The sequence below is a fragment of the Poeciliopsis prolifica genome, unplaced genomic scaffold (assembly GCF_027474105.1).
Source record: "Poeciliopsis prolifica strain line A6 unplaced genomic scaffold, Auburn_PproV2 SCAFFOLD140, whole genome shotgun sequence".
NCBI lineage: Eukaryota > Metazoa > Chordata > Actinopteri > Cyprinodontiformes > Poeciliidae > Poeciliopsis > Poeciliopsis prolifica.
Window position 1 is genome coordinate 522,868 of NW_026562515.1, and position 22,738 is coordinate 545,605.

A 22,738-nucleotide genomic window follows, 5' to 3' on the forward strand; every position below is an offset into this window, starting at 1 on the left:
CCTGACTGGATCAAACAATTTGTTCTTACAAAGAGGACATGTTAAGAAAAAAGGGATGTTAACGCACCTTGATTTTGTTAGGTGAAATAAAACTCAAATTTTGGGGGTCTTTTAGAGATAGTGTGAAAAAAAGGAAATCTAACCATACTTTCCACAGCCAAGCTATTGACTAAACAGACACAGATATGATACATAATTAAACCAAACAGCCTTTCAGCACAAGCAATAAATCTTTGTAATTGCCTTTAGTAGAAATACTGGACTTTGTCTTGAAGCTCAAACTCGCTGTCTGAAACGTGAGGCGAGTGTCGAATACAATCCAACTTCCTGACGATGGACAACTCAAGGCAAACTTCTGGAATAGGATTCTTCAAGATTCAGGTTTGATTTTTCAGTTTACATTATTATGAAAAAACAACTCCATACAGTTCATTTCCTAACTATGTCCCGAGTTGATCTGAGTGAACTAAATATGTTTGGATTTTTACATGCTGATAAATGCGTAATTGATACTTCATCAAATTTTGGCAAAACAGAGGCATTTACTCTAAATGTAACATAAAAAGCCATACTGCAGTTTGCAAAATGGGGCAGACACCTTAATTCTTGGAGTCATATCCTTGGTCTGATGAGACCAAATACAATTGTGTATGAAAACCATCATAAAACTTGTCAGAAAAAAGAGAGAAAGCTTGACAAATACCTTCTCTCTTTTAGAAGAGGGAAGAAAATATCAAGTGGAAACTCTTGAATTTTAAAACACATGGTTTAGTGCACTCTACAAAGTATTAGAAAGGTTGGCTTCTAACCCTCCTGCGGTCCTAGGAGACAAGGTCCACTGGACCCATGAACTTTTCATTATGTGCGCGGTTCAGCAAACTTGTACTGACCTCGCATACACTTTTAGAAGGTTTTTCTTTGTCGTTTCGGGAACTGACTGTCTGATGGGACGACATTTAACCATTGTCATATGGGAAAATAAGCCGCACTCCTTCTGGGCGTCATGATAACACTGCATTAGGGGTAAAGAATGTTTCCTACCTTTTCCATCTGAAGTAAAGGGTCTTGATAACTCAACCCCTCTTTTAAAAGTTAATCTGTTTGGCATTAAAAAAAAACTATTTTGTTTTTCCTTTGCAGAAAATGTCCAAAGCGGTCTCTGTATTCCTGGCAGTCCTCTGCTGTCTGGTGCTCAGATCCACTTACTCTAAAGGCAGTAAGATCCTGGTGTTGCCTGTTGATGGCAGCCACTGGATCAACATGAAGGTTATCTTGGAACAGCTTCACTCCAGGGGTCACGAAATTACTGTTTTGCACTCTGCCAAAAGCTGGTACATCCCCAATAACTCCTCCATTTATACCTCCATTCATATTCCAACACTCTCCGAGGAGACAGACAGGAACTTTTTCATGGAAATGCTTCTGGATGTCATGGATTGCCGTGGCCATCCTACTTTTATATGCTCATTTTGTCAACATAATTTGCTTACACAGCTGTTAAAACACAACCATAAGAGTTTGGCAAGATTGTCTAATATAATTATAGAGGATGAAGTGTTAATGAAGAAGTTACAGGACATGAAGTTTGACCTCATGTTGACAGACCCTGCTTTCTCTTTAGGGGTGATTCTTGGTGGTTACCTCAAGCTGCCGATGGTCTTTAATGTCCGCTGGATTACCAATGGAGAGAGTCATCAATCCATAGCTCCATCTCCTGTCTCCTATGTCCCTGTATCAGGAAGTGAACTTCATGATCAGATGGATTTTCTAGAGAGGACAAAGAATATGTTGCATTATCTCTACAGCCTTTATGAGTTGTACATTGTCATTAACCCAACCTACACAGATTTATTCAAGAAAACATTTCCCTCTGGGGGACTGATTTGGTGTCTTTGGAGCTCTCAGCTGATATCTGGCTTTGTAGGGGAGATTTTGTCTTTGACTTCCCTCGACCCACCATGCCCAATATGGTTTACATAGGGGGCTTCCAATGCAAGGAGGCTCAACCTCTGCCTGATGAATTGGAGAAATTCATGCAGAGCTCTGGGGATCATGGGGTGGTGGTCATGTCACTGGGAACAGTGGTGTCAGCTCTACCTCATGGGATCACAGAAGCCATTGCTGCTGCTTTTGCTGAACTCCCTCAGAAAGTGATTTGGCGCTTTGATGGTGAAAAACCTTCATCTTTGGGAAAAAACACCAAGTTGGTCAAATGGCTTCCCCAGAATGATCTGCTGGGACATCCTAAGACTAAGGTCTTCATCGCCCATGGAGGAACCAATGGCATGTATGAGGCCATCTGTCATGGTGTTCCTGTTCTGGGTTTGCCCCTCCTATTTGATCAGTTTGACAACTTACTCCGACTGAAGGTTCGCGGAGCAGCTAGGGTGGTGGAGGTCCGATCACTGACCAAAGACAATTTCCTGGAGGCTCTAAAGGACATCTTGGAGAATCCGACTTATCGTGAAAACATTCAACGTCTCTCTCGGCTACACCGTGACCGACCAATGTCTCCAATGGACACGGCCATCTTCTGGATCGAGTACGTCATCAGGAACAAAGGAGCGACCCGCCTTCTGTCCGCAGGCTTTAGGCTGCCTTGGTATTCCTACGTCTGCCTCGACGTAGCAGTCTTTGTATTGGCTGTATCTGGAATCTCCATCTGGGGTTTCATCTTTGTCTGTAGGTTACTCTGCTGTAAGAGGTCCAGCAAGAAGATCAAACCAGAGTAATTCATCAAAGATACTTCCTCATTCAACCACAACAAGTAGGGGAGACAAACATTTCCCTGCACTACAATACCTAAACATATTTCAGGCATCTTTTCCAAGTTAATATTTTTAGTTGACTGAGGAATTCAGTAAGTTGTTCACAAACGAAAATCAAATGAAACAGCCAAGTAAAGTTATTTGGAAAAAATAATTTAGGTTTTGCTAAGAATGCTGTTAGCAAAAAAGGGATAAACCAACAACTAATTCAGCTATTAGCGTGTCAGCAGCAGTGTGCCCACTGCTGATCCTTTCATATCCAACCTGATTTTGAATCCAAATTATTGAACCACCAAAGCATCAATGACGTCTGGTCGGTCTCACAGTGACTATTTCTTATTAAAACAGCGGCTGGTCCAGAGATTTTTTAATTCAAACAAGAGATGTAATGCTGATGGACACACATCTGGAAATTTCTATTAAGGCGAATCCTGATTTTGGACCAAGTCTTTACCATGCGGAGATTTAGAGGAAAATTTTGATCTCAACATCAAGCCATAACATCTCATTATAAACCTGATGGCTCAGTAAATTTTATTAAAATGTGTTTTGAATGGCTAATTGCTCATTATTGAACTATTTACTTCTTAAGTGTAAATATAGAAAATAAATTGTAAATGTTGTGCTTGTTTTTTTTCTGTTTTTTTTTCATTTACTTATTTAACTGTGTGATAAGTTTGATTATTAATAACTGTAATTATTAATTGTTGCTTCTGTTGATCTTTCTTACTTTCTCAGCTCAGCTAAAATGAATTTATCTTTGGTTGTTTTAAATAAATCCTGAGAATAAAATATTTGTGTGTTATATGTTCCTGTGCAATGATTAGTCTTTCTGGTGTTTAAAAACTGGACATGGCCAATTATAAACAAGTTATTGAGATCCATTGTTGTCCCTAATATTCCAGGAAATCAGACAGTTTGCTCCTAATTCAGACAAAACTCAGCTTTCTGGCCTCAGTTTGCACAGCTTTTAGACATGAACGCATCTCATTTTAAAGTCAGATCGGGTCAGGAGAAGATAATTAATGATGAATTTGTTCACATCACTCAAGTTTGTACAATTTATGAAGGGACAGACAGACTTAAACGCTATCTATATCAATTAATTATAAATATAAGTACAAAGTGGCAGCAACTGTTGGAAAAAAAAAAATACAATATGGAGGGAAAGTTATTAAAAAGTCCAAGAATGAAGATCGAACCTGTTGTTAATGATTCATTCATTCTGAAAATAACAGAAGATTTTAAATAAAATCAATTTTGACAGAAGTACCTCCCATATTTAAATAAACTACTAGAAACGATTTATCTTGCTGTCGCCACGCCGGGTTGGACTCGAGGAAGAGGTCACATTCAGGTGGCTTCCTGTTTAATCGTGTTTATGTCCCCGACTGCAGACAGAGCGAAGCTCACACCGGGGAACAGAGTGAGCTGGAGACGGGTCCAAAAGTCTCACAGGACTTTCAGCTCACTGGGTACCAACTGAGGTTATTCAATAAATCAGAGATCTGTGACATTTAGAAGGAAGCAATCTGAATGGCCCCGCTCCCTTTGAAACTGTGTGGTAAAAATACAACGGCACACTTATTGTCTCAATAAATCCATTCTCCACTCAAACAATTTCAATTGTCTGGGATGTTTTTCCTCTATTTGGTGAGAAAAATTACTCAGGACAGAAATTTAGCTCACCCAATGTCTATAAAACTTGGTTTTGGAATTAAAAATATTAATAATTACAGCTTTGTTCTGAACCAGGTTTGACTTGAAGAAAAACTCACCACAGCGTTCATTTTTCTATACTTCATCAGTCAGAGTTGGTTAGTAACTACTTACATGTCCTCAATTACATTTACTTGAATCATTTTTTTAGGTTTTTTTTTAATTAGCTTTACTTCTTACTTTTATTTGAGTAATTTTATTATGAAGTATCACTGCAAAAACAAAATCTTACCAAGTATTTTTATCTAGTTTCTATTGCAAATATCTACATATATTTAGAGTAAAACAAAATGAACTTTGAAGTGACTTTTCAGCAAGAAATTAGAGCTTATCTTAAGTTTAAAAAATTCCTAAAAGGGACCTTGTCACGTAAAATTCACAATTTGTTTTTCCATTTGAGTCTCAGCTGCTTCTAAAAGCAGCACCGGCTCTACAAAGAAACACCCAGCGTTTTTTTGGCAATATGTTTGTGTTCTGATGTCTGGAAAATGAGGCATTTCAAAACGGTGCCTTCCAACTGTCACAGTCAAAAGGCACCATGCTGTTACCTAGCTACCCAACCTCAGTTCCAACATGTTTGGTCATCTGGTTTCACTGTACAATGGCTGCTGGGAAAAGCAGCAGCCATTGTTGTTGACTTATCATCCAGAAACCACTTGCTGCATTCTTCTTGGTTGTGCAGGAGGCTCCACTTCTGCTTTTCAAATATGTTCGGTTGTATAGTTGCGCATTTGCATTTCGAATCCCACAGTTACACTCACATGCAAGTGTTGACAGTGAGTCTGGGGGTGTGGCCAGCAGCAGCTACCTAGGATTTAAAGCAACAAGAGATGCTAAAACAACTGAATAGACTAAAATCTTATTATCTAAGAATGATTTTATGCAAAAACTGTAATAAGCATGTTTTGTACAACTTCTAGACCTACCCTAAACTGTTCAAGAAAGCATATTAAGCCACCTCTTAAAACAAGTTTCTTTCTTAAAAGTTACTTGCAAGTTTGTTTAGTCTTATTTGCAAGAAATTTCGTAAGCTAAGATATTTGTACTAGAAACTACGCCAAAAATGCTTGGTAAGATTTTGTGTTTGTGCAGTGAGGTCAGGATGTCTCAGCGGTCCACCTTAGGGGATTGTGACTACAGGGTGGCAGAGGAAAATAGAGAGAGCGTATGTTTTTGTTCTGTGGCAGAAAGGCGTTCTCCTGCGTCAGGATGTTGCCTTTAAATCTGAAGAAGTGAGCTTCCTGTGGAGGAAGCGATCACAGAATAGACAAGGCCCAGGCGAGACATCGTGTTCCCAGCGTTTCTCCAGCTCAGGTCACCCATCTGCAGACTGCAGGACTCAGACTCTGACACAGAGCTGTGGGAGGTGAGTGGAAACTATTGATATTTATTTATTTTCATGCACCTGCAAGTATCAAACGATCTACACTGCAAAACAAACTAAATCTCATCATTTTTCTCTAGTTTACAGTGTAAATACACTTGAAAAGGGATGAAACTAATATACAAATGATGCTTGAATATTGATGAAAAAGTACTATTTCCACTGGCAGATTTATAAACGTATGACATGGTTGAGTCAAACTTTCTGCACTGCAAAACAGTCTCATTTCTAGTGCAAATATCTTTGTAGACTTAAATAGGACAAAATTAATTTACAAGTAGCTTTTCAGAAAGATGTAGGAGATTGTTTTTAAGTCAGTAATTGTTCAATAATTATTAAAAAAGTACTAGTTAAACTGACAACACAGCAAAAATGTCTTGCTCTAAGTGTAAAAATCTACCAGTGGAACTAGCAATTTTTCATCAGTATTAAATAGTTATTGGCTGAAAATAAGATTATATGTTATGATGAAAAAATTACTTGTAAGTTAATTTTGTTTTATTTCACATTTACAAAGATGTTTGCACTTAAAACAAACAAAAATATACTTTGTAAGATTTGTGTTTTTGCAGTATAGTTTGACAAATGCTGGTTATCAGAGCAGAAATTTGCCAGTGGAGATGGTACTTTTTGATAAATATTAAATTATTATTGCCTTAAACATTACCTTTTAGTTAATGTTGTCTTATTTTAATTGTACTCATACTAGAAACCAGAAAAAAATAGGTAAGATTTTGTGTTTTTCCAGAAATTTTGATAAGTGTATAAATCTGCTCATGAGTCAATAATATGAAACAATTATTGACTGAAAACAAAATTACCTGTAAGGTTTTGTCCTAGTTTAAGTGTATTTACACTAGAAACCAGCCAAAAAAAGATAATATCTTGTATTTTTGCAGTGCAGTGCTCACAGTGTCCAGGTTTTTTATATTCGTGGATGGATACAGGAGGCTTTTTGAAGATGTTTTTTATTTCTCTGCTGGGTGGATTTATGAACATGTCAACATGAATGTACTAAGCGGCCTTCTGCCTTGAGTGAGTCCGTCGTCGTCTCCAGTGTTCCATGTCCGGACCTTAACCAGCAGAGACATGTCCAATGACACCTGCAGCCTCCCTCTGGACACGGACGTCTTTGCCCTGACCTGTGTCTACGGTGTCATCTTCTCCTTGGGCCTGCCCAGCAACCTGCTGTCTCTTTGGGGCTTGTACCACCTCGGTCGCTCGGGTAGCGGGGGCTGCCAGCTCGTTTACATCCTCAACCTGCTGCTGTCGGACCTCCTCCAGCTGCTCACCTTGCCCCTGTGGATCCTCTACCTGCAGGGTGCCCACCGCTGGCCCTATGGCAGGCTCACCTGCGAGCTGGTCGGATACGTGTTTTACGTCAACGTCTACGCCAGTGTCATGTTCCTGTGTCTGATCGCCATGGACCGCTGCCTGGCCATCGTGTACCCACTGAGCAGCCGCAGGGTGCGGACAGTGAAGGTGGCGGCGGTGCTGGGAGTGGCTGTGTGGATCCTGACCTTCCTGTTCTGCCTGAGTGGGTTGCTGCCGTCGGTGTTTGACTCTGAGCGGCAGCTGTGTCTGGAGAAGTACCCGGTCAGCCCCAGATACGCTCACTTTAAGATCATCACTGTGCTTCTGGGTTTTCTGCTGCCATGTACCATTCTAGGGTAAGTTGGTACTTCTAGTTATGGTGACAGTCAGTTTTCACACATTTCTTATGGCTACGTTCAGACTGCAGCCTGAAGTGACCCAATTCCGATTTAATGAGGCCGTTCACACTTCCAAATATATGCAACTTGTATGTGATTTCCAGTGTGAACTGCAAAAGACTTTACAGTGTCCCACATGCACAGTAGAGGCGCAGTAAGATCACATAGAGCATGCTCACAAACCGCCATGAAAAAGAAGAAGAAGCAGAGCTCACTGTTTGCAGAAGTAAACATGGATGGTAACGGTGGAGCATAGATTATTGTTCAACCGGAGCCAGAACAGCAGCTTAATCTTTATTATAGTCCACCATTGTTGTTGTTTTTCTTCCTGCTTGCGCGCATCAGGACGCAGGATAGTGACGTTTGTCGCGTATCAATGACATTCAGGTCAGATGAATGCAACCAGGACAAACAGATTCATTTCACATTTGAAAAAATTATAAATGTGTCAGATATCCAAGAGGCCTGGGTGGCATTGGAAAAAAATCTGACGTGTTGTCAGACTGTCACAAAAAGTTCGGATTCAGGTTGCATTAAAGAAAAAAAATTTATTGGGTCACTTCAAGCTGCCACTACTATCACTTTTATATGACTTTATTCTCTGTAAAGTCATAAAGTATGATTTTATAAGAGTATAAACGTACTACTATAAAGTATGACTTCATAAGAGTATAAAGTCATGCTACTATGACTTTATTCTCTTAAAATTATCACCACACAATTTTATTCTTTAAATTTTTATTGCTTGTTCTCATAATTTTCTCTTTTTTTGTATGGTCCTAATCCTTCATCATAGCAAATATCTTAGTGCACTTCAATAAAACTAAACTAATAAATAAATTTTCAGCAAGATGTAAGAGCTTAAGTCAGTGTTGAATATTGACTGGCAGATTTTTTTAAACTTATACATAATGATTTTATTCTTGTAATTAAAAGAAATAAATCTTATTCTGCCCTGGCCCTAATATTCCACCACTAGTTTTAAATAAATAAAAGCTTTAAAACACACTTGTCAATAAGTTAATAGGTGTTCTGAAATCAAACCCAAAAATGTGATTATTCCAAATTAGATGCTTAAGTTTATTTTTCAAACTGGGACTGTGTGAAATATTTATTATCAGTCATCTTACCTGCAGCAGACATCAGCACTCGCTTTATAAAGTAATTTGACGGCTTTTGGCCTCATCTGGCCTTTAGATTGTCCTTCATCTTCTCGCAAATCGCCCCAGAGTCAAGCTAACCGCTAATCTGTTGCGTCGCAGCTAGCTGGGGACAACAAGCTAACAGTTAGTCATAGTCAAGCTATACATAAACAAGCTAACAGCTGCTTAAAGTGCAACACCTAACAGAAACTTATTTTTAAATACTAAACAACAGAGGTATGTCGAGACAATGCAATTGTTAAGCAATTAGATTGTTAACTGCTTGAAGTAAAGCAGTTAGCTTTAATTATAGCAAAGCTAACTGCTAGGTTATGCTAACCGCTACTTAGAGAGCGGCTCAATCTCAGCAAACACAACCCAGAAAACTTCTCCTACTTTGTTTTTAACACATTTCTACTGTGTTTAGACAAAACTGAAACCTATGGACATTTAGGAAAACAATATATGATTTTATTCACACCTCAAGCACAGTATTTTACATTCTAATATTACAATAAATCCACAAGAAAGTTCCTTTTTGTCTTAATGCATTTCTGCATAATGGCTCATAACAATTTATTCGGGCAAAAACAGCACATTACAATTCGTTTTTGAAAATATACACAATAGCAATAGTAACGAGGAACATAAACAAAATGAGGTAAAAATGACAAATAGATGTTTATGTTTGTTGGTTTGTTTCACTCTACCTGGGGAAATTTTGCTGGTTTGTATGACAGCAAATTTGAAAAGTAGAAAATTTGCTAGAAAAAATTCAGAAATTTTTTGACTAATCTCAGAAAAATTCTAGAAAAAACAAGGACATTTTTTAGCCACTACTCAGTTAACAAAACAATTTATATTCATCTCAGAAATTTTCAGATCGATCTCAGAAATTTTCTAAAAAAGAAAAGAAAATTCCTGAGTTTGAAAATGTGCAAATTTACTAGAAAATCTCAAAAAATTTTTGTTTGAATCCTAGACAATAATTAGTTTGAAAAGTTGATAGTTTTCTTCTTTTGAAACTCAGAAACTTCTTAAAATTTCTGGGTTTGTTCGCAAAAGTAAAAATAAAATGTTTTTTTTACATTGTCAGAACTGTATGCTTTAGGCATTTAAAGAAACAAGTTCATGTCTGATCTGAACCTCTTCTCCCCCCAGCTACACCTCAGCTCACATCGGGGTGACACTACGCCGGTCTCCATCTCTCTCCAACCACGAGCGCTACAAAATCGTTGGCATCCTGGTCGTGATAACATTCAACTTTATTGTAGTCTTTGGACCCTACCACCTGGTAGGCGGATACAGGTTTGTGTCCCTGTTGGAGACCGACGAGCCGTGTCCGTTTGAGCAGTCCATTTTCTACGTCTACCGCCTGTGCTACGGCCTGACCAGCCTCAACACTTTACTGGATCCCCTGTTTTACATCTTCCTCTGCCCTGACGCTCGGCTAGAGCTGCAGAGGTCCCTGCCCTGCCTGAGAAGAGGACAAAAAGGCCATAAAAACATGAGCATGAGTACCAGATGTCACCTGGACAAACAGAGGGAGAATGAAAACAGACATAACTTTGTGACAATCTAAACTGGACTGAACAGGTGTAATGGCGCCATCGAGTGGAAAACTGCTGCTGTTTCAGTTTCTTAATGAAAACATGAATTTGCTCCTGTAAAGTACAGAAGACTTGTGGAAGGATTTTGTTTCAATTTGTACCTCCAACACATTTATTTAGACTGAAGACCTGCTTTCGATTAGATTGGAGGATTTTTTCAAAGCTGCAGTACGTAACTTTCATAAAAATATATTTATTTTCATATTTGTTAAAATTTTCACCATTTTGTGACAGATTGCTATGAATCAAATAATCTGTGAAAAGATCGATCTCCCCCACCTCCTCCATGTCCTTTAATTGCTGTCTGAAGAAATGCACCAAAAACAATCAATCAGAGACAGGAGGAAGGGCTTAGTGGTGTCAATAAACCTCAAATGTGCTAGTGATGGAGAAAAAACTTACTGTTACAGGAAAACAGTTTAACTCCCGTCATGCTAACTAGCCAAGCATCCATAACCAGATCTGCTGATGGAGAAAAGATGCATTAGAGAGGGGTGAGCAGAACTGCACAAGATTGATTGACAGCACTAAGCCCCACCTCCAGGCTCTGATTGGTTGTTTCTACTCAGAGAAAGCAGAGCTTGAGTATTTCACAGATTTTTGTGTCCTACCGTCACCACATAATGACAGTTTCAACAAATATGTAAAAAGAAAAAAATGTATATATTATAAATGTTAAATACTGCAGCTTTAAGGATATACCATGTTAAAACTTTGACTAGACCACTCAAAAACTTTCAGGATATTTTGCTGGCATAAGAGATGAACTTGTTGATATTGATCTGCTGCTGCATTATCCAATTTATTTTAAAGTTAAAATGTTTCGGTGTACAGTTGTACTTAAAAACAGAAATGTTATGCTGTTATTTTTTGTGTTGCCTGCATCAACACAATGGCATCAACCTCAGCTCCGCAGAAATGTCTGTTTTCTCCTTGTACTCTAATTTCCTCCCACAGTGAAACTTTTAGTATAAAAGTCATTTCCATAAAGCTGGTTTGAAGAAGAAAATTAATCATCTCTAATTGAAACACATTGCTGCTTTTCAGTTTTTTATTTTTTTATACATTTTCTTTTAACAATGAAACCATACAGGAATATAACATGATGCAGATTTACAGGCAGATTCTGAGTCATGCATTACAAAAAGTCAATCTGTTTGAAAGAAATTGGCTGGAAAATAAATGAGTTGCAAAAGCACCTGCAACCACTGATAAGATCTATAATGAGACACCTGAAAATAACAAAAAAAAACATGGTAGTTTTCCATGAATAATGAAAACCATGAATAATAAACATTTAAAACAAAATTAATGCTGTAAAAAAGCAGTAAGTCACTCAAAAATGTATTTTTCTGGGTTTTTTTTTTTTGTCACTAACATATTTCAGTTCGTTATACAAGAATGAGTATAAGTGAATAGAGCAGAAGACCAATAGGTGGATTGGTGTGGCGTTGTGATGTTCTTGATTTACAGGTCAATCTACGTTCCTGTCCTCATCAATGGTCACAAGATCTTGGTCTAAGACTTAAAGAACAAAATACACTTTCCACAAGTGTCCAAAATATTTTTTCTGAATTTTTCCTTAGAGTCATAAAACATAATATACCTGTTGGCCTATTTTGAAGTCATCTGTCATTTGTTGAAACGAAAGGGCCAATTCTTGAGTTTCAGGGCCTTGACTCATATTTAAGAGGCATCACAATCAACCTTTCTGAGTAAAATCGCAAGAAACTGAGCTAAAGATGAATGAAAAAGCAACCAGTCAAAATAAAGACCTTACTGATTGATGACCTAAGAGATTCTAAGAAAGTCTAGGTTTTTGAAAGAAACTTTAACGACTGAAAGAAAACAGCGTCATAGGTCGCTGTTTTCTGAAACAGATGTTGAGATCAGCTGCAGTATGTTGCTGAGATTGAGCGGTTTCTTCTTTTCATCTTTACAAATTCACATTTCAGATCTCAGCCGAGTTGCTGAGATTTTCCACCTGGTCTGAATCGGTGTCCTTAGGACTTGACGTAGAAACTGAGTGTTTCTTCTTCATTGAATATTCAGAGTTGCTGATGGAGCTGCGAACGGTGCTGCGACGCCGTGTCCACTCGGCCAGATCCTCAGCAAGGACACTCTCCATGACCGCTCCGAAGGAATGTTTGATTTTACGACACAAGTCAGGGCAGCTGAAGACGTATAGGATGGGGTTGAGGACACTATTGAGGAAGCCAATTGTTGCTGAGATCGGAAGGACTTTGGTTGCCACATTCTGCGCAGAACTTTGTTTGGGAGCCATCACTTCTATGACAATGAAAAGGTGGTACGGAGCCCAGCAGAGGACAAAGGTCACCACCACAGCTATCACAAGTCGAACAAATCGGAAAGATCTGCGACAGCCTCTTTGTGCTAAGCTGGAATTCACAAAGATGTAGCTGAGAATGATGATTGCAAGAGGAAGCAAGAAGGCAAAAAACAGCTTCATAAAAGCCAAACCCACTTTGCGGTGCCTACATAGAGCTTGAAGGTCAACGGGCTCGCTTAGGAGGTACCGGGAGTAACTGTAGTAGCACAGACACTTGCCATTCCCAATGGAGATGGTGTCACGGAACATAAAAAAAGGGATAGTGAGGAGTATAGCTAAGCCCCAAATCACACAACAAATTTTCCCCACCAGCTGTATGCTTCGGTAGTTTTGAGCCCAGACGGGTTGCATCACCACCAGGCAGCGGTCCAGAGAAATGGCGGCCAGCAGGAATGCGCTAACATACATGTTGAGGAAAAAGACGTAGGAATAGATGCGGCAGAAGGTCGAACCCAGGATCCAGGACTGTCCGCTGGCATGGTACAGACTGAAGAAGGGCAAGGTAAGTGTGGCCATGAGGTCCGACGCTGCCAGGTTCAGGATCCAGACGCTGATGATGGAGCGACTGACACGGAAGCCCACTACAGCCAGGATGAGGAGGTTTTCCGCGATGCCGATGACAGACACGATTCCAATGAAAGAGGCGTTAAAAATGCTCATTGAGGTCAGGTTTTGTGCGACACATGTTTGGCTTGACGTGACTGAGTTGTTGGGAAGAAAGCAGGCCATCTTGGAAGGGAGAGATAACTTGGAATTTCTAAGAACTCTAAAATAAAAAACACAAGTAATTAATCATGAGCAGTGATTGCACAGTTTAAGCTATAGATTATGTGACCAAAATAAGCTTGCATTCCTTTTGAATACATTCCATTAAGGTTTTAGATTTATAGTTACAGTAAAAATACATCCATTGTTTTCTGCCTAGCTGTTTTTACGCCTGATAGTTCGGTAGACTCTGTTCAATTGGGACAAAAATTTCAAAATGCAGACAATTTCAGCTGCTGCAGCTCACTTTCACACCACAGTTGGAGCAACCCGATGAATGATGGACAACTTTGGGTCAGACTTAAGAAATTATAGTAAAAATAATGTTTGTTGCTATAAATGACACACAAATGAAAAAATGTTCTGAATGTTGTTTATGTTCTTTCTAAGCTCATTTATTTAGTGATACTTACAGAGTGAAAACAATTTAATTTGTGGTATCAGAAGCTCATCTGGGTGGCAGAAGGCTGATCTAATCACTGTGAAGATAAAATACAAGCTGGGATGTTTGCTCAACACCTGTGGTTAATTACTATCTCTACAAACCACAACACTTAGTTTTTACCTTTTTTTAGAGGAGGCTTTTTTTCTGCAGTAACGTACAACGCCTTGCAGGCTGCTCACATTCTGTGGGGTCCAAATCACAAGTCTGGGTTTATATACGATTATATTTGTTAGACAATAGTGGTTGGGTAGAAGAAGAAGGAAAGCAACAAGTTTTTTTTTTCTTTTTCTTGCAGTCGTGGTTTTGGTTTCAACCCCCCAATTCAAGTTCTGTTTTTTTAAATAAAAAATATTTGGATATTTTTTATATAGCTTCCCTGAAAGTCCCTCACTAAAAATTGAAAATAATCAGCTGTTATAAACCAGACAGCAGATGTCTGCCAGAATAAAATGCATGATGCATTCCTCTCCTGCATGTTTACTCTGTCTGCACGTCCTCTGCACCTCAGAGGAGAATTGATGAATTCATTAGCTGATGGTTCCTTTCTTCTTCTCACTTTACCCACATCCTTTGAATAATTATTCACAGCTTAACAAGGCTCTATAATAAGCACACCACAAAGTAAGACATGCAATTTATCTAACATTTTAACTCAAAAATCTTCTGTTAACACACACTGAAATATTAAGAACCAATTTATGAAAAAATATAGATGTTAAACAGATCAGACTGCTAATTATGTTGCTACTATTATAGCATAAACCAGATGAAAGTACAAAAACGTAAGTCTGAACTACGATTAATTGAAATAAATAGAAATTATCCTCATAAATGAAGCTGAGAGGCAAGAAATCAAATGAGTTTCTATTTCTACCTGCTCCTCTTCAAACAAATTATGTAAAACTGGTATGATAATTAGTTTATTTTAAAACTTTTTTGTTTTTCTGTTCAAAATAAATAAATACATAATATAGTCTCCTTTCCAGGATGCATTTTTCAAAATCCAGGCCTATTAATGATATTTAGCTGTCATCCCATTTGTTTTCACATAAGTGTTCAAGTTCAACCTTTTATTGTCACATGCACAGTGGAAAACATTTTTAACTGTCTGCAAGAATCCCTGACAAAAAGTCAAAAAATAAAAACACAGATAAACATTTTGCAAAATACTTTCCACAAACATAAATAAGCAAGAGAAAAATATGCATACTAAATACTGCAAATATAAAATAAGCAGATTTTTGTTGGTTTACGTACAAGTGGGGAAGAAAGAGTCGCCTCAAGCTGGTCATGCAGGTAAATATTAAATTAAAATGCCTCACCGGTGAGCTGTGTTTGCTGCAGCGCCTGTGACAAGAAATGCAGCGACTGATACTCGCAGAGGGTGTAAATAAGTAAAGCAATAGGAAGTCTAAAACCTCAAGAGGAACAAAGTCGTCATAGAACACATGGGGCTAAGAGTCGAAAACATTTAAGAAGAAACCAGAACATGATGGGTGTAAGAAGAAACTCAAAGCAGTTTTAAGAATATGTTTCACACTAATTTCACTTCCTGTTGATACTGATCTCAATGTTTTGTTCTCTTCTCTGAAGCTGCTTAAAAGTTCACTTCTTCAGGCACTCTTGACCCTTTCTGTGGAAAAGTCAAGGGTTGGTTTAAAAACCGATTGCATGAATATGTGCAGAAAACGAAGGGATTGCTTTCCCACCTAAGACGTTCCAGTTCTGAACTGGTAAAATCAGCAATGTGTTGTTTTTCTTCCACTGGAGACAAGCAACGCTACAGTGATACTCATGTCAGAAAACATTCAACCACAGAAATGTGTTTATCAACCTAAGTGCTGATTCATCACCAAAGGTGTTACTTAAGTTTTGTATTTGCACGGATGCAAAGTTTCTGCTGAAGAACCGATGAGTAGCTCAAGTTTCTTGATTTGGATCCACCTAGCCGTTATGATGTAAGCTCTTTGCTGCCTGCTGTTGCTAACTTGGCATTTTTACGCTCTATCATTACTAGGCTGCTTATTTAAAACTGACTGACATGAATCCAGTATTTGATCCAGGCGGATTCGTCTATAAGTTGCTAGATGGGAACTCCACAGGGACTGGACTGGGTCACCACTACTTTCTCAAAGGAGCACTTCTCAGTTCAGCTTCTGCTTTTTACCCTTTAAGTTATGGTTTAACAGTTTTCGTAAAGTTTTGTTTCGAAACTTGGAGTAGCTTGTAGCAATCAGTACATTACTAGAAGTAAACTTGGCAACTGTAGCTTGGTTGGGAGCAGAAGTGAGTTTGATTATATATTAATCCCATGTTGCTCCATGAATCAGTGTGTGTGTACAAATGGAGTAATGTGGTTTCGATTTTCTTTTGTTGTTGTAAAATCTGTTAAAATTGTGCAAAAGAAAAAAACATTTATTTGTATTTTGAGTTGTGTACGTATGACAGCAATACCACCATATTTGACAAAAATATATTTTAAAAAATCCCTCAGGAACATTCTAAGAGAAATATTAATCAGAGTGAAGTTTACCGTAAATCAGAATCAAGCTAACAGCTAATCAAATTTAGGCTAAAAGCTAACCAGTGTAATAGCTCGTCAGGCTGGTAGTTAATCAGAGCCTGCAAGTCAAGAATGGTCCAAAAGTTCTCATCTGCACAGACAGTTAATGCAGATGGAAAGATTTAAAAAAGGATTAAGGTGAGATGTTATCATAATGATAAATCAGAAGGCATTAGCATTTTAATAAATACGCTCTTTCATTTAATTTTTTTGCTTTTTCCTGACTTCAAAAAGTCAGGAAAAAGCAAGAAGCGAGAAAACAAGAGGTCCAGAAAGACATCTAGTTCTTAACATTTATAACTGTTGGTTAAAAAAACCTTTTGGGCTGGACGAAGTGTGGGAGTCACACTGCCACCTGCTGCTGGGTTGGTGTATTGACACGGCGAGGACCGTTGCCTTTCTGAAGTACTCTGTTTTCTTCCTAATGTAGATCATTTCATGTTCTGTTGAATAAATGTCATATGCATATTGATTAAATGTTAATGAGAAATAAAATGTGAAGGCTTTACTTCTGCTTTGAGGCATGCAGCAGTTTATTTTGGGGTATAAACTGCAGCACTTGCTGACTGTAACATGTTACACAATGCAGAACAGGAATCAGCCACTACCCTTTAATTTCTCTACTCAGTACCCTGTGACTGTCTGCAGGCTGTTGAACTTTGGTCTTCTCGCCCCAGAAGCAGCTGCACTCACTCTGACTGCAGCAAAGCAGCATCATCAGCTCCATATCTGGAGATGTTCGAGAAAATATCCGCCCATCTGCGTAACTATTCAAAAACATTACTATCGATGTGAAGTTGGTCCAAACTGGCTTATTTATTCCTCAAATTCAATAAGTTGTTTTCTCCTGACTTTTATTGCTGCATCGGTTCTGACGTAACTCCTCTGCTTTTGGCAGTTGGTGGTTACCGTGGCAACCAGTAACGAAAGCCCCGCCCCCTGTTTTTTGAAGTGCAGCGCATTTCAGGTAGACACAGTTAATTTTGCTAGGTTTTGTGTATATGTTTTTTAAAATGGTTAAAATTAATGTCAACTGTTATCTGCCACCAACTGCCCAATGGGAACCACTGGTCTGTAGTTTGTTCAGGGTTGTTTATTTTACTCTACTTAATGTATCACAGTGAGTTATGGTACCTACCAAGATGGCTGTCAGCTACAAAGCTCCTTGAAGTGTGACGTGTAGTGTTGTTTAGATTTGCTTTTGAACCATTCAACCGTATTTTTCGGACTATACGCCGCACATAAAATTCCTATATTTCCAAAAATAAATTGTCAATGCGCCTTATATTCCAGTGCACCTTATATATGAGCAGTGCATGTTCACACTGCGCTGAAAAATCTGTCGATTGGTAAGCCACTCCCCTTGATTGTTGTCAGAAACCTGTGGAGTCAGTTTTCTATGCTGTCTAGGCAGCTTAGCTTTCACGAAGGCCGGACTCATCATTGAACAGCCAAGCAACAGCAGTGAGACTGAATCGGACGATGGCGAGACGGATCCGGGCTTGCTTGAGGCCGCTGTTGCCCAACTGTTAAATTCTAACAACAATGACGAGACATTTGACAGATTCATAGAAGAGGAATGATTGAAAAAATGAGTGTACTTTTTTTTGTGTAATATTGACAGTTATTGTTAAAGATCTGAATAAAGTCTGACCTATCTGACTACTTTGTTCTGCTATATATCCAGTGCGTCTTATATATGAAATTAGAGCCGTTCACTGGAACATTGACCAACATATTCAATGTTTGTTGATGATTTTGATAATCGACAAAATGTAATATTTGTTACAGGTTTCTCTATTGGTAACTCTGTGTTGTTTTTATAGTTTTTTTTTAACAGAGGAACTTAACTGCTTTGTTGCCAAAATGTGCTACAGTTGAATTTGATTGATTGAGTAACTGTATATTCTATTGACTGAAGTTTTTTTTTCATTACAAGTATGTTTTTTCTTGTAAGTTTACATTTTAATTTTGCTAATATTCTGGTAGCAAATAGCAAATAAACACTCCATCATGGATTTTTGAATGTTTCTGGGGTGATAAATTCAAAACAACACCAACAACACTGATTGGGGGGGCATTGGCCAGCGCAGAATTGGGGCCCCTGTTGGGCCCCATTTATCCGAGAGCCACCACTGCAGAAAGCTACACGCGCTTACACAGAGCAATACACAGAGGAATGTGGAAGGATGTCACAGTGACACGCATCCAGTGAGAAAACACGCAAACTCCATGGAAACAGCCGAGATTTGAAGAACATCTGCAGAACATCATTCCAGCCTCTTTCACAACAGTTTATGACAGTGAGATAATTTCCAAACAGCATAAAATAGCAGAAACAGCTGTAAATATGAGCCATTTGGCTTATAGAGCAAATAAAGTAAAGCAAAATCTCAAATGTCCCCTCGGATGGAGCAAGTTAAAGTTTTACTCACTGCAGAAACTCGGTGTGATGAATATTGGAGACTCGGGTGTTTCCGCCTCAGACAGTCTGCGAGTTCATGTAAAAAACAGGCGTTTCCTCAAAATCTGCTGATCCTCCAGATAAAAGCTCTGCTTAAGGGAAAACGAGGGGGAAAGTGTTTCCAACAGTTGATTCATGGATAAGAGGCGACCTTCCTGCCTGGAGAGGCGTGAGGAATGTTAGGGGTGACTGCTGCAGAAATCATTATTTCTGCTGTTTCATGCTCAGACGTTCAGCTCTTTAACTCTGATTTCGGTGCAGATGTTTAATGACCACACCCCCAGGCAACCCCCTGTTGCAATCCCCAGGGGGCGCCACAGCAGCTCATCTGCCTCCAGCTCACCCTGTCTGCACATCTCTACATATCCAGCTTGATCTAAACATTGACATTCTCATATTAGGGATAAAAATTTGTCTTAATTGATATTTTTAAGTGATCAGATAATTATTTTCATCTTTTCCTGACCAGTGTTTGTTGTATTCTTTCTAGATTACTTTTAATCAGTCATCACGGGTGTCCAAAGTGAGGCTTGGGGGCCATTTGTGGAGCTTAAAACAATTCTGTGCAGTCATCAAAATTTGTAGTTCAAGGACGATACAAATCTAGTCTAAACTTTTCATCAGAGATAAACTTAATTATTCTATAATAGAAAGCATTAGGGACATTTTTTTATTTTATTTTATTAGCTTTTGTTTCTTTTAATTTCATGGTAAATGAATGTCCAGCAAGTTTATACTTAATAAAAGATAGATAATATTCATTGTTTTAACACCTGGATAATAGAAGAAGCATTTTCTTTAAAGAAAGTACTTATTTTTGTTGCTGTGAATAAACAAAAAGTAACTGAAAATGCTTAGGAAACTGTCAAAAAAAGTTGCCACTTTGTTTCATTAAAATATTGCATGCTTAATTTATTGATTTTTAAACATCACAAAAACCATGGCACATGTCACAAACCCTGTCTTATGTCACTGCCACATTTTGAGCTTTGCCCTGCTGCATTTTTGTAATCTGCCAAGCGACAGCAGATCTGAATTAGTTTATGCTAAAATCTGGTACAGCACATCAAATGGTAGCATTTATGTTGTAGCTGTACGTTATCACTTTCTAAACAAAATTTAAATATAAAAAAGATGCTGCAGAAAACACTCCATAATGTGTCCGAACATGTGAAGACATATTGGTTTGTGTTTGGTTTTCATTGGAAAACACCAGTCACTACAAAGAAAGAGTTGTGCAAACCAGAAACACTTTTGTTCTACTTTACTTTCAGATAGTAAAATCAACCCAGATGGTTTTGTTTTAACCCAAAGGAAACATGACTCTCCAACCTCAACTCCAGCTTTACATGACTGGATTTCTTGCAGCAGAGAAAAATGAGACTTACCTAATATTTTAACTGGTCCTCACTAAATGCACAAGAGGATTGTAGATTCACAGGTGTGAACAACTTGTGCAAATCTCCAAAAGAGCAATTTTAAAAAAGAAAAATGATAAACATACAGGAATGCAGACAGGAAATCTAATCCAACCTTGACCTGCTCACAGAAAAAATAAGAAACGTTCACTTGTTATTTCCTGCTTTTCAAATAGGAGTTCCCTAGAGAGCTGAAGTTTGAATAAAAACCACCAGGTTGTAGCTCAGCGTAGAATTAGCAGAGAAGCATTAAACAAAGTAATTTTCTAAGTTTTAAACAGGAAACATTTTACAGAACCTCACTGTTCTTGTCATGAATTGTGACGAAGGAGTTTCATTAATGTCATAAACTTTAGCAGCAGTTTGTGAAACGTTTCTGAGAATCACTCAGGGAGGCGTAGCACAACTTCAATCTATTTTTACTCCAGCAGAAGAGGAAAGTAATAAAACTACGCAGATGATACACAGCTCTACGTTACAATTTCAGCAGGAGACCACAAAGTCATTCAACAGCTGAAAATGAGGCACAGTAATGTTTTTTTACCTCAATAAAAACAGAACTGAAGTTATTGTTTTTGGACTTAAAGAGGAACAATCTAGAGCACATCTGTCAAATTGAAGGAACCGGGGCCAAATTTGGTGAAAAACATTGAGTTTAAGTGACTTGGTGATTAATTATAAAGTCATTAACATCATGTAAACATTTCTAAATTGTCACCTCAAAATCTGCAATTTTGATTGCAAAAAAAACAAACACATCCTTCAGGAACAGCTGAACTGATGTCTCAGAATTTGTGACGGACTTGGCCAAACTAGTAAACACTCAGACTGTTGGTTTGGACAGAGACGCACTAGAAACTAAAATTACTTGGTAGGTTTTTGTGTTTTTGCAGTTTACTGGTAATTTAGCTCACCAGAGAAAACTCTGGATTATCTGTTATGCTTCAAATCTCTTGGTTCTATGAATTATAATGTTGGGATTGAGCAAGCAAAGACGAATTTAGTTAAGTTTTCCACTAAATTCGTGGTGCTGTACTGTTTAATTTATTAACGTCTATGTTCAAGATGTTCAAGAGTTTCACTGTTTTTCTGAGATTCAATGAAACACAGAGACTGAAGCTGGATGTACAGTATGCCAGAGATTAATTTACTCGAAGACTGAACAAGCCACCATGCAGCAGATCCTCCATTTGAGAAACTCGTATCAAATAACATAATAACATTTCTTCAGCTGTGAAGAAATGTGAAATACTGATGCGAAAATATCAGAGAAACCAAAGTCTTCCCCTACTGTTTGTTTCAGCAGTGTGAGGTTATGACTCAACAGAGAAAAAGTACCGTCTGCAAACCGATTTCCTTTCTTAATCAGCCATATTGGCTCTTGTTTCAGTTCCCTAAATCAAATCTTAGAAAACTTGAGTGCAATTTACAAAAACCAACAATCAAATGCTCAGTTTTCTGCTTGGGAAAAAAGAAGACAGGTATTCTATATATATAAATATATGTTAGTGTTAATGTTCTTCAGGTTCAATGTGGTACAGACCGCTTCAGGAGATCTTTCCTGTGGCCAGCTATCGGCATCTTCAACGGCTTTTTGAAGAATCTTGATGAACATTAAATTTTCTCTGGGATCAATAAAGTAATTTTAATCTGAAACAGGAAATTTAATTTCAGCTGGCAAATACTTTTTACCAGTTGAAATTAAATTTAAAGCTAATCATTCAATTCTTGGCATGATGCTGCAGACACAAACGTAAGTCCATATACAGAAAGGAGAAAAAATAAAAACATGAGAAAAATCACAAAAGCAAATCATAACCACGAAAATGCAAAATTAACACAAAATTAAAAACAATTTCTCCAATATATGTATATTCTTTTGTTGATTAAACACATTTTCTGACTCACAATAATTCCTCCAGTTTCTGTCTCGTTTTCAGCAACATCTCTTAACAATTCTGGCTCCTGTAGAAAACTGGCCTGGAGATGGGGAGCAGGGGAAGATGTCACACTTGGTGTTTTCTCCTCAGAAATGTAAAGAAATCCCCTTTCATAAATATCTTCCTCGCAGTGGCCACCTGCAGTAATAACACAGTCGTCGTCTGCCTTCAACGTCTGTTCAGCTACAGGGCAAACATCCCCAGCCAAGCAAGTTGGTTCTATTTTGGAGATTGGAGAAATCGTTCCCGAGATCAACTCTGTCTTCATGGGTGCTTTCTTCAAATTCAAACTTTGAGTATTCAGAATCAACTGTCTCCAGTTGGCGAAGCATAAAAAAAAAAAAAATTCAAAAACGTCGTATTGAGAGAAGCAAACCTCCCCAGCCAGGGAGGTTTGCTTCTCTGTTGGAGAAAGGTCAAAAAATGCATTAAACTCATCGTATCTGGAGGAAATTCTC

General features: G+C 38.2%; 2 protein-coding genes and 1 pseudogene across 4 annotated transcripts; 2 read left to right on the plus strand and 1 right to left on the minus strand.

Moving 5' to 3' along the window:
- The first annotated feature begins 281 nt into the window (after positions 1 to 281).
- Positions 282 to 3,562, plus strand: LOC129355651 (UDP-glucuronosyltransferase 2B31-like; annotated as a pseudogene).
- Positions 3,563 to 5,744: 2,182 nt separating this feature from the next.
- On the plus strand, positions 5,745 to 11,113 carry si:dkey-165a24.9 (G-protein coupled receptor 4). The gene is made up of 3 exons (XM_055025263.1): positions 5,745 to 5,853; positions 6,771 to 7,541; positions 9,887 to 11,113. Exons 2-3 carry the CDS (start codon positions 6,961 to 6,963, stop codon positions 10,305 to 10,307), a joined length of 1,002 nt encoding a protein of 333 aa, XP_054881238.1. The 5' UTR covers positions 5,745 to 5,853; positions 6,771 to 6,960; the 3' UTR covers positions 10,308 to 11,113.
- A 5-nt stretch (positions 11,114 to 11,118) lies between these two features.
- On the minus strand, positions 11,119 to 19,197 carry LOC129355675 (prostaglandin D2 receptor 2-like). 3 transcript variants are annotated; one of them, XM_055025260.1, is made up of 4 exons: positions 18,894 to 19,197; positions 14,016 to 14,077; positions 13,864 to 13,929; positions 11,119 to 13,451 (listed from the first exon to the last, which is right to left on the minus strand). In XM_055025260.1, the coding sequence occupies exon 4, from the start codon at positions 13,412 to 13,414 to the stop codon at positions 12,287 to 12,289; it is 1,128 nt and encodes a 375-aa protein (XP_054881235.1). In that variant the 5' UTR covers positions 13,415 to 13,451; positions 13,864 to 13,929; positions 14,016 to 14,077; positions 18,894 to 19,197; the 3' UTR covers positions 11,119 to 12,286. The 3 variants fall into 3 exon arrangements, with proteins under 3 accessions (XP_054881235.1, XP_054881237.1, XP_054881236.1); XM_055025262.1 differs by lacking the exon at positions 18,894 to 19,197 and adding an exon at positions 15,153 to 15,227; XM_055025261.1 differs by lacking the exon at positions 18,894 to 19,197 and having other exon boundaries at positions 14,016 to 14,171.
- Positions 19,198 to 22,738: the final 3,541 nt, after the last annotated feature.

What these genes read in the sequence shown, in the direction of transcription:
- si:dkey-165a24.9 (XM_055025263.1), top strand. Translation starts at nt 6,961, where the DNA reads ATGTCCAATGACACCTGCAGCCTCCCTCTGGACACGGACGTCTTTGCC. An exon ending in CTGCCATGTACCATTCTAGG is followed by an intron (nt 7,542 to 9,886) that starts GTAAGTTGGTAC and finishes TTCTCCCCCCAG; the next exon opens with CTACACCTCAGCTCACATCG.
- LOC129355675 (XM_055025260.1), bottom strand. Translation starts at nt 13,414, where the DNA reads ATGGCCTGCTTTCTTCCCAACAACTCAGTCACGTCAAGCCAAACATGT.